Genomic DNA, 15688 nt, shown 5'->3' with positions numbered 1-15688 from the left:
CGATAGTATTTATTAAATATCAATTATTAGTATTAATTGATTTATTGTATTAATGTGAATTAACACTATTAAATATACATTTTTATCATAATTTATAGTGTTCTCATGACAATTTGTTAAAATGCATCAAATGGATATACAAGCAAATAAAAATAAAGCATTTTAAGAACATTTTGTCATTTAGTTTAGTCCACCAGAAGTTCTCTGCAAGCTCAAGGTACAAGCATGGCATCACATGGCAGAATTATCAGCTGTCACATACTGTTTCCCCCGCAATAGCTGGGAAATTTTAGCCTTGGTGGGCTTTACTTTCAAGCCAGCCAACTCAATAGGCCAATTGATTTAGTGTTAAGAGCTTTGGATTGGAGATGGACAGGTCAGTGGTATGAAGCCTCGTTACCTTACTTTCACTCATTGAACACAGGGGAACCTTATCTGACAGCAACATTCTTTATTGTCATAATAAGATTTCCAGCTTTGAAAGATTAAGTGATATGAGCCTGAATGTCTGAGAACCTTCTTAAGGTTTTGAAATTCAACAGTGCAAAAGTAAGACTTTGATGTCAGATAGCGTTCCCTTCGCAAAAGCTGGTACCTTTTAGCATTGATGGGGTTCTCTTTCAAGCCAATGCCCCAATAGTCCAACTGGTACAGTGGTTAGTGCTTTGGGTTTGAGATGGTCAGGGCAGGAGTTTGAGGCCTTTTTGAAGCCTGGATCCCCAGTATCCCAAGAAGAATTTGCTGCAGCACGGAAACCTGCAGGTGGGAGGAGCTTATGCCAAGACAGGCAAGTGGGAGGAGCTTACGCTACAATTTGATTTTTTTGATTTGAATGATAGAGTAATAGTAATGATATAATAATAAAACGATTTAATTTAAAATTTTACGCCTATTCTTGTATTTTCATTTCAGAAACCACAATTTCTCTGAGCCACAGCGAGCGCTGTTGTTTTTTCTTTGTTACCAATTATTAAAGATCAATGTATCACATGCAGTTTCTGCCAATCTCATATTAATCTTGAGTGCCTATACAGTAGAATTGCATACGTCGTATGTTCGAAGAGTGTTTAGTTTGATCACACTTATAAGCGTGCTCCTTTATGACCTCTGCTTATACCTAACTCACACTTTGTTGATAAATTCTTTGAGAGAGATTTGATACATTTGATGAATGTTTATTTTATTATGTCCATTAACACAATTGTTTACATATCCAAAACTCTATGTGAATTTGAAAGTTTTAATGATATTTTCATAATACACATAACTGACTTAAAAATGCACTTTTGACAAAAAAACTAAGATATTTTTGTATCCCTTTTATTCTGACTGACCCAGAGCCGTAAGAGAGAGAGAGAGTCGCGACAATGGAAGTTAAAAATGTTCGTATGTCATGTGATTCCTGGTGCCTTTTTATAGTTCCAGGAAGTAATGTTTTCTCTTAAGATGCATTATTTCTTACATTTTTATTCATTAAATGACTTGCGTCTTTAAATGGGTAAAACGTTTACCTCAATTGGTCTGTTTAGCCGCAGCTTCATGCGTTACTCTCAACTCAACTCAACTCAACTTTATTTATATAGCGCTTTTTACAATTTTCATTGTTACAAAGCAGCTGTACATGAGACACATTTAATACAGGTATGAATTCTAAAGCAGCCCCCCCGGCCAGGCAGATAGTGCAAAACAATATGCAAACGGTGGTGAGGAACCCAAAACTCCCATCGAGAAAAAAAACCTCAGGGGAACCCAGGCCCAACCAGGGGATTCCAGTTCCCCTCTGGCAAAAGCTGCTGCCTCTGCACAAGCTCAACAGTGCTTGCACAACAAGGCTTAATAAAAATATAAAAATTAAGGATTAAAGATTATCATTAACAATCTAATAGCATTTGAAATGTTGTAGGAAAAACAAAGTTGTCGTGTCCTTTATCCAGCTCTATCCTCTTAGCACTTGTCAGGTCACCGCTTCCCATTCTCAGCTCTGCCATCAGGTCTGGGCATGAACTGCATCCTGCGGTAACCTTGGAACAAAGAGACAAGACTGGCTGAGAGTAGAGTACTGTTCTGCACTCTTTGATGCAACAAGTACATCATTTGTTGTTGGATGTGTTCCTGGTTCCGGTTGATCTAAATAATGCAGCCTAAATCCTCTGAGGATTAATATTATGGAGGTGTAGTGTATGCAAGATTAAAAAGACGAGTCTTTAGTCTAGAGATGAGTCTTTAGTCTAGAGTAACTAGTAACTACTAACCTACTAACTCTACTAGTAACTTCCGGTAGCTTTTACGAGGCTCAATGAATGGCGGCCACAAGCCTTTTTCATGCTTTCGGGTTTTTGACTATCGAATCGTTCGACACAGGGTAAACCATGTTTCGTTAAAAACAGTATCCAAGTCTAACAAGCGTGTCTGGAATAAATGTCTTCGTATAAAAAAATTAAACAACCTTAATACCGTTTTACTCCCTGTTAAAGTTAAGTTCTTAATTTCTCATAATACAGTGACGCGATCACATTTAAATAAAACGCGACCTGTAAAAACTCAAAACACTTAAATTAATAAGCAGTCTGAGTGCACAAAACAGATAAAGACACAAATATTCATTTTCATGTTCAATATACAAGAATGTTGCAAAAAAGACAGTAAACGTTAGTAGCTTCAAATGACAGAAATCGCCTTCTATTACAATGGGATGTAATCTGTACCCTGCTGTGACGTAGTTTCCGATTTATGTGAAAAGGGCCTATTGCTGTGAAAAAAACTGTTCCATTGGAGTTGACGCAACTCTCTCTATTGGTCTGTTCTGACTAAAGAAAGCCAAGCTTCCGTTCAAGCATGCGCATGGTTCTAGAATCTTGTAGATTTTGGCTCCGGTCAACACTCCAGTATAGTAGGTGGCGGTAATGCACCTCAACGTTGACAAAAAAGAAGAAGAAGAAGAAGCACGCGCATCGCGCATGTGTAGTTCAGTGGCGGGTTTCTTGTTCACATATAATAGCACAGATAAACTTAGCTATTTGATCTGGTTTTATCATTTTCTCAGAGACTTTTAAATAAAGATCGCCATGGTTGAGGGCCCGGGTTGCACTATAAATGGAGAGAAGATTCGTGCAAAAGTTCAAAAGGGACAGAAAGTTGTAGACATTCGCAGAAATGAAACAAATGCACCAGTGAGTAACTTAAACAGTCTTGTTATATAAAGCGGGAGCGTCAATGTGCTATAAGGCCTTCTGTATCATAAATGTTTACTCGTTTTAACTTTGTTTAGTCAGCTGACAGCAGCTCGAGTTGTTTTCAGACCATTTTGGGCTGTGGGTTCACAGGAGTGGAGACATTGGGCAAAGAGATGTTCATGTATTTTGGCTGTAGAGCTCTAAGGTGAGTAGAAAACGTCTGCAGTCGACTTTCTGCTGTAAATCATCATTTGATTGGTTAGGATCATCTTATGTCCACATGAAAACAGATTGAATTGACAAACAAAGTGCTAAGCATATATTAAAGATAGACAAGATTTTGCTTTACCATAACAGTTTGGAAAGGCAACTGCAAGTATAGAATGATGAAAATGATGACATAATATATAATCAATGAAAAGTAAATAATATACAACACTAAGATGTGTCTTGATGTGATGTACTTCCATTGCATAACTGAATTGTCATGCAAATCCCAGACTATTCAGATATTCTACTTGCAAAAGTTTTAGAAATTAGTACAATGTTTAATAACCGTGAACGTTGTTCATGTTCTTCTCTGTATTACTTTATCTATGACTCTTTTTTATAATAGGGATAATCTTATTCACTAGCTATAGCATGGATTGGTATACAAATAAAAATCTGCCCGTTCAAAATAAAATAAATCCTCTTTATTGAGTAATTACAAAAGACTGAATATGTATCAATTGTTCAAGCTTTTGAGACTCTCATATTTGCATTGTGTTTTGCTTTAGGTTGCACTTTGGCATGAATGGTTCCTTGAGGATAAATCCCTCCGAAAGAAACGATATGAAAGGAAAACCACCAGCGCTGCTCGTTCAATTTAGCAGTGATGTTGTCTGTTTCTTTGACACAACTGTAGAAATCAGGTACATTTTCTTCCAATACGCTGGATTACAGAAGTGATATATAACTTGCATTTCATTTCAAGTATTTCGGTATAAGGATTGAGGTTGAATTTAATCCTGGATTAAATTGAAGGTCTGTCACAGTCAAACACTTTATCTTTATGTACATCTGAGAGGTCGACTTATTAAGTGCAGTTCTTAAACAGACGACTTCACCACTTCAGAAACGCTTGCCATGATGGATTAAATTCCCGACCGTCATAACTCGGCATGATCAGACAGCTCAAACTCTTTTTCAGCTTTTCATTGAGACTTCAGTGATTCTGACCATTCTGGGAAAAGTAATTCTGTTTGCTTTCCTAGATTCACAGAGGACTGTAAGCAGAAAGTAAGAGCCATGGAGGGTCTAGATGTCTGTTCATCAAAGTTTAGTTTCTCTCGGGCGGTGGAGGCTGTAAAGAGAGAGAGTGCGAGAATGCTCTGTGATGTGCTTTTGGATCAAGCTGTCCTTCCTGGTGTAGGAAACATAATTAAAAATGAAGCTCTTTTCGACAGTGGTCTTAACCCTTCTGTCAAGGTAACCTTGCTTTTTTAAGAGACTAGCAATGCAGAATAGTTATTTGAATGTATTACAACCATATTTGGTTTGAAATGCTATTTTCTAATAAAATCTTATGTCTTATTATAGGTCAATCAATTGACAAATGAACAGATTCATCATCTGGTGAAGATGACACGAGATTTCACACTCCTGTTTTATAAGGTAAGGTTATAAGGTAGTGTTCAAAATAAAAATATAATAAGTCATCAAAAAAAATCAAATTATGAGATGTAAGACACAAAATGAAAAATGTACTTCAGCATATTTAACTACAGTATATCAAGAAGCATGGGTTTTATTTGGGCTTTAATATACAAAAAAATGCATAGATGAAAGGTTGCAGGAAATAGAACATAAATTGTCTACAATTGTTTCGGTTATTATCTGTTAGGATCAGGGGTGTAATGGTACGCGTATTCGTACCAAACCGTCACAATCATTTCTATGCCCTACTCCCCCTACTGAACAGGGGATTTACATGCCATTATGTAGACATTTGGGATGCACTTGGCAAAGGAAGCAACGTTATTTCCTCCTTTTCTTCAGCTTCAGTAATTTGTCCGTCAGCAGATGTTTTAATGGCATAACATAAGCAAATAAGTTATTGTTTGCAAATAAACAATACTTTTTATATTTTTAAAAGTTTATATATTAGTGTTTATACATTATGTAGCATATTTCAAAAACGTCTTCGAAGGGAGTAGGGCATAGGATTGATGACTATATTTGGAATGTTGCCTGTGACAATTCGGTTAGAATACACCCCTAGTACGGATCTCGTTTGTCTTGTGTAGTAATATTTAACTGCCATGCTGGGCATATACTCTGTAAGCTGTTAAATGGGTCAAATGACACTTCTAAAACTAATATTATTGTGTCTTTGTTGTTTAGATTTAATGCAATGTGTATACATGATTTAAGGTTAAAAAATGCTGTATTTTTGTATCTCCTCTTTGCTCCGCCTCTCTGAAACGCACTGTTTTTTACAAATTTCATCGCTCTGAAAAGCGAGGTGTGCTATGATTGGCCAGTTAACCAGTGCGTAGTGATAGTTGAAGACTTCAAGCATGTGATGGAAAGTAACGCCTCTTACCTTATTTGGAACATCAGGTTTTACGTGTCTAAAACATGCATGGGCAACTTATAACACTCGAAAGGCACAGAAAAATACGTATCGCCATATTACCCTTTTAAATAATGTTTTTAATATACCTTTGAATAAAGTGAATTTTTCAATTTTAAAACAGTCATCACTTTTGGCGATGATTGTATTTTATTAATGTCAATTTATATCATATTTTATATCTAAGGTCAAAATCTGTATTTAGAGGCAATTTTTTGTGCATAACAAAATGAACAGAACTGTAGAAAATGGAAAGAAAATTGCTAGTGAACACTGGCACATTTCTAAGCTCTGATTATATTTTCTTTCCATTTCTCCTCTAAAAAAAGACTTGGAATGCTGGAAGGGTTTTGAGATTTGTCCTAAAGCCTCTGTTACATCATTACATGTTACTTTTTCCCTGCACACATCAAGTGTAGAAAGAATGGATCACCACTTTACAAGCATTACAAAGTGTACAAACGTCCACACTGCGGTCAATGCAGTGGAACTGTCACTGTCTGTCGACTGGGAGACAATGGCCGGATGACATACTTCTGTCAGCGCTGTCAGTCAGGTGATCCAAGTGAAGTAAACATCAGGTGAGCTGCACACTATCTTACATACACACCCTTACAGATGGAGATCTAAACTTGTAATCTTGTATTCCAACTTGACAGTAAACTCCCGACTCGTAACAGTTTGATTGGATGGGCATATCAGGGTGAATCGAGCAGCGATGATCGTGTGGCAAAGAGAGAGGAAGAGGAATGGACGTGTTCCCTTTGTACTCTAATCAACCTCCCGAGCTGCAAATCCTGTGAAGCTTGTATGAGTCCCAGACCAGAAGGTAAGTTTCAGACGCAACTACAGACTTCCAAATATAGGTCACTGTAGCCGAACAGATGTTACCCAAATCCAATCTAACAACCACTTAATAACTTTTTCGAAGTCTCTAAAGAGCCCCCAAAGCAGAGCCAATCACCCATGAGTCGAGACCTGATCCGCTACCCCTGCAACAATTTCTGCAAACCCCTGCAGGAAGTGAAGATGAATCGCAGGGCTGCATTTGGGACCACCACTCTAGTTCTAACCAACCTCAGTGCAAAACCTGACTCTCCTTTAAGTCCTGCCATTAACCAGACAAACAGTCCAGAGACAGCGAGGGGTCTGAGCCCGCTTGGCGACTGGCAGCAGAAGAGTCACCGTAATAGGGGGATAGAATTCGAAGGCAATGAGCGCTATAAAAGAGAATCTCCAGCAGACCACAGTCAGCCTAACAAGAGAATGAGAACCACAAACGGAGAGCTTTCTGGAGGAAGCATGCAGCCCACCTGCTCTGGGAGGTAAGCCAGTTAGATTGGCCTTTAGGCTATGATGAGATGTTTTAGTGAAGTAGTGATAACTAAATTCATCTATAAAGCGTAAAGAGTTTCAGGTGTTGCAGATAAAAATTGGGCATGATTAAACTGGTTGGAAAAAATGTGAAGTGCTTGTGATTTTGGAGTAAGTGGCTTCTTATCTTGCCGAAATTACACAGGGGCACGCAGAGTAATGATGCCTCCTTTTCCAAAACCCCCTGCTGCAAAAGTCATCACCGATCGTGTGCCCTTAGGGTGGTCACTAAGGACGGAGAGAACAAAGGCAGACAGTTTTACACCTGCTCCCTTCCCAGGGAGACTCAGTGTAACTTCTTTGAGGTAAGAAGCAGTTTTCAAGGTTCGCCGATTACCAGGTTTAATTAGTATCTGTACAAAACATATTTTTATGTTTTCAACTATTTGTTAAATTGAAAAGTATAATCACACATTTATTTGGAATCTTTTAATTATGTATCAAATTAAAGAGTTATTTTGTGCTGATTTCAAGTGTGATTTTTGCAACAGTGGGCAGACCTGCATTTTCCCATGTGTCATCATGGAAAACGAACTCTTATGAAGACCGTTCTAAAACTGGGACCAAATAATGGGCGCAACTTCTACACATGTCCAGTTAAAATGGGGAAGCAATGTAACTTTTTCCAGTGGGCTGAGAACGGCCCGGGCATCTCCAATCTGCCTGGCTGCTGAATCCACAATCTTAACTAAATGTACTAGGTGATTTATTAAGTAAAAATGATAATGTGTGTACATTGTACAGTAATACATTTTTAATGAAATAAATGGATTGAAATTTTAAAAATGCATTAATTCATTATTGTTGTTAGATCTAACAGCAGTTTAATCACATTTTTATATAAAAAAATAGTGCATATAAAGCTTGATCATAAGACGCATATCAATCAATAAAAATCAACAGGATTTGTGTCATTAAAAACAGTCCACTTTCTCCAGTAGAGGCTTGTTTGTCAGCGAGTTGAACACCATGAAGGAGAACTGACTGAACTCAGGCAGCTTGTTGCAAGCAGCACCTTTAAATAAACAACTTAAATGATCATCTTATTCATATTCAGAGTGGGTGTACAAAATGATCAATAAACAGACATTGTCTTACCGTATCCACCAGTAGTATTGGCACAAATAACAGCTCCAAAAAAATTTGGGTAGTGCTTCTTTATTCGAGAGATGGCTGTTTTGCAGGCAATGGTGGGTTCACTTCCAGATCTCATTAATTCAACAGCTAAAAAACTAGGAATAAAAATGAACGTTAGGAATATAAACATAAAGTGTAAAATCAGGGATTCACAAACTGAATATATCAAGGCAGCTCATAGCGTTTGTTGATGCTATTAAAAGAATTAATAATCTCGCAAGAAGGGTGATTACCTAGGGAGGAAACGCATCATGATGTCTCCATCGCCAGTGGCAGCAGCTCCTCCTGCTGTGCTGTCTGCATAAGCTCCAGCTCCAGCCACTGGTGAATCACCCATACGTCTATACAGATCAACATGCACGTTTTTTAGTAGAACTCTTTAGATGGAACAGCACACAAAAAAAGTCTGACACTGTGTCTGCACACCAGGGGTGACGTGACACGACACACGGCTTGTTCTAATGAGATTGTCGCATCGCATCCAGTGTGTACAAGTGTACAATTATAATGGGTGTCTCTTGTTGTGCCACGTCCAGTGTAGACATGGTGCGACAGTACTGTATGATAGGAAACCAAATACTTTTTTCATACTTACCCAGGTATTTTATGATTTGCGCCGTTGGTTGATGTTGCAGCAGCCACCTGTCCGTTCTTACCAATCACAATCATTCCTAATCCAAATAAATTTTGAGTGTCACTTCACTTAGTCTATCTAATACATATAATAAAACAATGATTTTTAAACCTATTAGGTTTTGTTGCTATGTTTAATGTTAACACTGGGCTCTGTTAACACAACAAAATGAAACGAAAGAGCTTGATAATTTTTTTTTTACAATAAACAAGTAGTTCTAACGTTAACAGGAACATTACCAATTGTATCATGAGCACTAGGGTCAATTTTCCCTTTTTGATGTTTTGACCTCCATAGGTTGGTTTTGGGTTTGTATGGCCCACAATATTTGGTAGGGTCTGGAAAAACATTCTGAAAATAAAAATACAAAAAGATCATTCATGACTCTGATTGAATATTGTGGAAACAAAACCGAAAACAAAGTTGTGTTTTATGACTTGAAGGCTTTAAAGATCTGTTTTTCATATCAGTCCTTGATTTGTCTTATCCGACTAAAGGTTTTCCAAGCTGTGAAAATGCTGTAATTTTTTAAGGTTTGATTAACTTGGACAAGAACCGATCCACAGTTTCATATGCTTGTGTATGAGAATACACAAAAAGAAATATATTCAGAGTTTTGTTTCTAGCATTTCCATAGGGCTTTGACTGTGCCAGTATCAGAATGTTGGAATCAACTGTTGTATTCTTTATAAAGCTCCCAATGCATTATTCATTGTTGCTTTGTTTCACTTTGCATATTGTCCTCACAGTGATTACACCAATATCCGTTCTGAACATCACTGCACAAGACTTCGAAACATTCGTAAAGCACAAGACGTGCTTGTCCTAACCGTAACAATGACTGAATGTTTTTATCCTTTTTTTTTTTTTACAAAAAATCTTTCAAAGGTGTTTGGTACATTTGAAGTATACGAAACGCTTATCTACCACGAATCAGCTTCTAAACCAATGTTTGATGTTGCAAAAGGTGCTTAGGAACTTAAAAGCTAAACCCTGGGGTTATGATTACACTGGAGTTCTGGTTTTGGGAAAAAAAACTCACCTTTCTATAGTTTGGTTGACAATTGTGCTGCAACCACTCAGAGAAAATAGTTATTGATTTGTTAGTGGACAAGTCTTCAGATTTGAAGCCCATGTTTTCAGCAAAGATTGAAGCTGTATGAAAAAAAAACAGAAAATTTGTTTTGTTTTTTAGTTCTGTTAAACTTTATTCCGCAACTAAATCACATACAGACCTGGTTTTAAATAAACATTATTTTTGAAAATAGCAAAAATGGGAGCAGTGGGAGGCTGACTCAGCTTTTTCATTGTTTGTGAATATTACGCATGCAGTAAGGCAGCCTTGCATTGAGAAAGAGTTGCTTTAATACTCCATAATTCCTTTTAATTAAGAGAACAGATGGAATTAATGGAGTTGGCCTGCTTTAATGATGTATAGCAGAAGCAAAATGTAAAGTGCTCTAGACTTTAAACTGGGACTCCAGTGTCTACACATATTTTAGAGAAATGAATGGTTGATATGGCTAGCAGAAAATGCGGATTCCAAACCTGTATGACTTGCTTCTGCAGAACATGAAACGAAGATATTTTGAAGAACACTGAACAAACAACTGGCATTGACTTCTTTGTATAAGCGCAAATATTAATATAATAAGTACAGAGACATCTCAAAATATCTTTCAATTCTAGCCCTACAATCAAGATTGTAATAACATGCATTTTTTCAATCTATCACTGTCTGCTTTTGGTGGGCCTGTGCCCACCATTACTTCTGTGTTGCTTTCCTGTTACCTTAAACCAGTATTTTCTTTTGGATACTTTCCTTTAAGGTGTTTGCTTCCACAGAAATGCCACCCATTGAGTTTTATATTTTTTACTTTTTCACAATTCTTTGTGATTTCTTGAGCTTGTTATGTGTAAAAATTCTGAACCAGCAGTTTCAGAGATGCTCAAACCACCTCATAAAAGAGCACAATTCTGACATTTGAACGATCCTCTGCATGCTTTTACGCATTTAATTGCTGGAAGTTGATTTATTGATTAGATATTTGCATTAAAGCAGATATAAGTGGCCAATATATGTATAGTACTTTTACCTGTTTCACCCACTAAGAAAGTGTGCTCTGTGTGTTCCATTACTGCCCGAGCAACACCCACAGCATTTTTAACCCTGCGGAGGTTTCCCACTGCGCCCACTTCCATTGTCGCTCTAAACGCAAGACGTTTCGGGGGGAAACAGAACGGTTAAAATTGCACACAGAGAATTCCTAAGTTTATGTCGGATATCTAATAATTGAATGCACATTGATGATTTCCATGCTGAATTGAAAAGAGTACGGTACCCATTCATGATCATAGCGTCCAATGTAGTCTCTCCGCGCTCGTCAGGGTGGTCGCCAAACCCAACGCTGCCGTCACACTGCTCGAGCTCACACTGCGCGCAGCCCCTCTCCACCGCATCCACCACCGAGCCTCCTTTCTGCAGTGCGCTCCAGGCTAAAGAGAGACAAACGCACTTTAGATTAAAGTCTGCACTGACATGCCTTCGAGGTTCTACCGGATAAAATAACACCGAGGCAGAGGCGCGAGGGTCGATCAGCCATAGAAATAGTGTTCTTTCATTACCTGCGCTAGTTGCATCTTCAAACTGCCAAGTATTGATCACCAAAGGTAGAGATGATTGGGTTAGAGGTAGCAAACAAACGATGCAAAATATTTTGAGCATAATGGTACACTCGAATGCATTTCCTTCAATAAGCAAATCCTCTATGCATACTTAAAGTTTACAGACTGTCATGTGCCTTGATGCGCAGTTATGGACTTCCGTGTTTTGTCACGTGATTTCTTGTTTTATTTAAAGGAACAGCGCAGCTATTCATTCTTTTTTTGCATTCTTTTTTTTTGGTTATTAAAACATATTTTTCAGGTTGAACTTTTGTATGATCTTAACATTAGTACTACAACATATAAACTGCTATTTAGTAAAAATTTTATATTTGAGGATTATTCATTCTAAACTGTACTTTCACGGATCTATGAACTCTGTTTTACAAAGATGCAAAGACATCTTACCCTCCAAAACTGTGTCATGTTTAATAATAAAATATTCAAGTGAATGGTGTTTTGGTCTACAACATTGTATTCTCTTTAGTATTATCAAACATCATTTTTCCTTCCTCTGTATATGCTAAACCAGAAAGAGAAGCAGTACATATAGGTTGTGACAAAGCTTTGCTCTAACCAGAAATAGACAGCAAAGATATATTGGATTTTCTGTTACATTATTCATTAAAATGAATATACAGTTTCTGGCATATTTTATTCATGGATTTGCCCTCATACAATAATACCTGATAAAGAGTCTGTGTGCACCAGAGGAGGGTGTTAGAGTTTAGAGGAGGGGCTGAGGACGGCCCTGAAACAGTTATTAAAAACACTGAGGGCACAGACAGATCTAACACTACTAACTTTAAGTGACTTCACCAAAATCTCTAGGAATCTATAAGCAAACATCAATATCTTTATGGTAATATTGCAGCCTTTTTTGTAAACCGGTAAACATTCAGAGAAGTTAACAGACTTGTTTTTTAATATAGTCAGCAGAGTCCTATAGCATTTTAAACATCTAAAATGGCTGAACATAAAATTGAAACAAATTTCCCATACCTTTCCAAGGGAAATGTGCCTTGACACACTGGGGACTCATGAAGCAATAAAATGATTGATTGCATCTTAATACTATAAACATCAACACAGTCATTGTTGTGTACAACGCATCTTTATAATGTTGTCTGTTTAATTTATTTATTTTTTTGACCATGACGATACATTTTTGTCTGTGCTGCTGATTCTCCCTAAATGCTTCTTTTAGCATATAAAGCATAAGGGTTATATAAAGGGTTAATCTAACCCTTTTATGGTATATTTATTTAATCTCCTTAGACCTGCCGTCGTAAATTATGGATGCTAAATTGCCTCTTAAGAATTAATGTTATTCTGCTCTCTTTATGTACCATTACTATGGTTATACGGTTATAGAACATTTAACATGCATTAATGTGCTGAATTTTTCTAGTATTGTATTTCTTCACAAATCGAAAGTTACAAATGTATTTAAAAGTGCAGTTAAAACCATTATTTTTCTAACGTCTTACCAAAATGCCATAAAATAATGAAAATATGCTTGATTACTACAACAATCGCGTTTCTGTATTATACAAGGTTTATCAATATCTTGCTTGCATAAATATTCAAACTGTTAAACAGATGTCTGAGGTTTTCAGTTAATAATGTCACACTTTTATTTGAATACTGACTGTAAAACTGTGTTTGTAAAGGGTTTACACAGCAGTCACCTGAATCATGGTGAAATCTGCGATCAAATATCAATGTTTGGTGTGAGACTTAACATTTAGTGCGATAGATCTGCCATCTGAAGATCTCAGTTTTTTTTTTGAAAAAAGGTTTGGTAACTGAACAGCTCTAACAAGAGGACATAATTGTTTATTTTGCCTTAAAAAGAAATGTTATTTCTTTCAAAATAATGCCAAGAACAATGCTAATTATAAAAATTGCTTGAAAGCGAGAGTTTGAAGGTCAACAGATGTCCTAAAAAGACTAAATCCCTCAGTAATGATTTAACAGACTGTGACCTACTTCTTAAAAGAATGATTAATATCTGTTAAAAGTAATGTAATAAAAACACTGTATTAAGTATCATTTTTTTGCTGTTATCGTTGTATAAAATGACAGTCAAAATTACTCTATAAGATACATGCATTTTCTTTTTTTACAAGATTTAACATTAAGTGTGTCAACAGCTGCATGATTCTAACCTTTGTCAGCTCTCAACTCAGAAAATCCTATTTATTTCACACAAGCTCTTATAGCCAATACTCTATGAGTGAAGATTACGTTAAATAATAGGCTACAGGATTCTTTCAGTGAATGATCTCCTATGCCTTCTGTCTGAAAACAAAAATGTAGTTTTTTTCAGACCATTTCATGGTGTTGAACCAGCAGTCAACAAAGGTTGATCTGAACTTCTACAAGTATGAAGCAAAACTTCACACACTCAATTAGGAAAACAGTTTAGCTGTTTCTAACAGTTGGAGTCCTCCTCCTGCAGTAGGTCTACAGACCTTATGGGACAATTCATGTCTCTAAAGACCTAAAGGTCAATGATGCACCAATGATGACTCTGATAATGAGGAAAAGGATGCCACATCTGCAGCTACTGTACCTTGCATGTGCCAGCTGTCCGCTCATGGACTGATTTGTGTTTTGAACTGAAAGTCAACCCTGGGGCAGCTCCATATTTTTGTTGCGTATCTTGGGTTCATTCCTGCCCGACTCCCAGCAACCACCATTAATGTAGAATGATGGCCTCTGGCAAAACTCGAGCGACCAGAAATATGGCACTGAGTTTGCCAGCTTGCTTCCATCTCTGCTGAATTAGCAACAAAAAGGAAGTAGACCTTTAATGATGCAGGTTGAAGCACAGTAACTGGAGATGAGATGATTGAATTCGAATGCCCACACAAAATAATCTTCTCTTGAAACATTGCAAAGGAAATGTATCTCATTGAGAGAGAATCAAACTCAGAAAATGTTAACTATGATCATAGTAAATAAAGAAATTAAACAACTGAATCATTTAAATATTGAATGTTGAATATGTATTATTATAAACGTTTTTGCATTGTTTTGTTGTGTGTTCTTGTCATTGTTCTAGACCAAATCAAATAGTTTATACTATTTTTATTATAATATTGTTTTCATCATTGTTTTCTGCTCATCAGAACATCTAAACCATTTATGTATTTTTATTTAACAAAGCATCTTAATTTTTTTTCTTTCAGGTGGAAATGGGAAACAATCCTAAAGATGAAGATTCTCAGTACGGTCCATAATGTCAGTAGGTGAAAGAGGTTTCTCTAGGCAACTGGTAACATTTTTATAAATACTGCATGATTTTGTTGACTCTGGCAATTGAAACATGATGGGCAGCAATATAAAAAACATATCTCTTGATTTAAAAATGCAATAAGTAAAAGGATTAAATTAAATCCGGATTAAATTAAAATATTAATTTGGAATGAAGAGCGCTGTGTAATTGAACTGAGAGAGATGTTTGATTCTAAATGGCACTTAAATTAAAAATGTAAATGTTCTAATAGATCTCTAGTTACCACCTATTCTTTGACCAGTTGATGGGGCTGTAGAGTCACAGCAGTACACAATATACATATAATTGATGTAATGAGTGTTTCAGTCATTGCTTTGGGATTACTTTGGAAGTGAGTTGTTAATACATTCTTTGAAGTAATGTTGGACGTAACCGGGAATATTACCCCCAGATCTGTTATAGCTGGCTTCATTATTCTTTCTCTTTTATATGGATATGGCTGGCAAACAGTCTAAATTGTATGTGTAAGTAATCACAGCACTGGTGTTTGTATATTTTTAAGTGTAATCTATCAGAAACAGAAGAAAACACAGGGGCCTGCGGTGTTTGTGATCCCACTTGAATGGTTGACTTATTCTCCATTGCCTCGCTCTCTTCCACCTTCTGTCTGTTCAGTACAGATAAGGCTGCAGTCGTAAGGGCTCTAATATGTTGTATCTGAGGTTAAGGTTAGATAAAACCTCAGAGGGCTTTGAAATGCCGTGTTATTCTTGTTGGCCTCATGTTGTCTTACTTCAAGCAGCTGCTTACCATTCTAATGAGTTGCGAGTAGTGTAACAATTTCA

At 36.8% G+C, this 15688-nt stretch overlaps 2 protein-coding genes across 3 annotated transcripts; one reads left to right on the top strand and one right to left on the bottom strand.

Annotated features, from left to right (window-relative positions):
* The first annotated feature begins 2954 nt into the window (after window positions 1-2954).
* Window positions 2955-7839, top strand: neil3 (nei-like DNA glycosylase 3). 2 transcript variants are annotated; one of them, XM_056770331.1, is made up of 10 exons: window positions 2955-3170; window positions 3269-3378; window positions 3953-4087; window positions 4430-4643; window positions 4755-4829; window positions 6205-6371; window positions 6450-6619; window positions 6722-7115; window positions 7310-7469; window positions 7656-7839. In XM_056770331.1, exons 1-10 carry the CDS (start codon window positions 3066-3068, stop codon window positions 7836-7838), a joined length of 1713 nt encoding a protein of 570 aa, XP_056626309.1. In that variant the 5' UTR covers window positions 2955-3065; the 3' UTR covers window position 7839. The 2 variants fall into 2 exon arrangements, with proteins under 2 accessions (XP_056626309.1, XP_056626310.1); XM_056770332.1 differs by having other exon boundaries at window positions 3034-3170; window positions 3324-3378.
* Window positions 7840-7896: 57 nt separating this feature from the next.
* Window positions 7897-11757, bottom strand: aga (aspartylglucosaminidase). The gene is made up of 9 exons (XM_056770333.1): window positions 11561-11757; window positions 11278-11431; window positions 11032-11144; window positions 9978-10090; window positions 9175-9286; window positions 8897-8972; window positions 8535-8642; window positions 8263-8396; window positions 7897-8179 (listed from the first exon to the last, which is right to left on the bottom strand). The coding sequence occupies exons 1-9, from the start codon at window positions 11658-11660 to the stop codon at window positions 8079-8081; spliced, it is 1011 nt and encodes a 336-aa protein (XP_056626311.1). The 5' UTR covers window positions 11661-11757; the 3' UTR covers window positions 7897-8078.
* Window positions 11758-15688: the final 3931 nt, after the last annotated feature.

This window comes from Triplophysa dalaica, chromosome 16 (genome assembly GCF_015846415.1).
Source record: "Triplophysa dalaica isolate WHDGS20190420 chromosome 16, ASM1584641v1, whole genome shotgun sequence".
NCBI classification, from domain to species: domain Eukaryota; kingdom Metazoa; phylum Chordata; class Actinopteri; order Cypriniformes; family Nemacheilidae; genus Triplophysa; species Triplophysa dalaica.
Note: the sequence above shows the minus strand (reverse complement) of the source record. Positions and strands in the feature narration are given on the sequence as shown.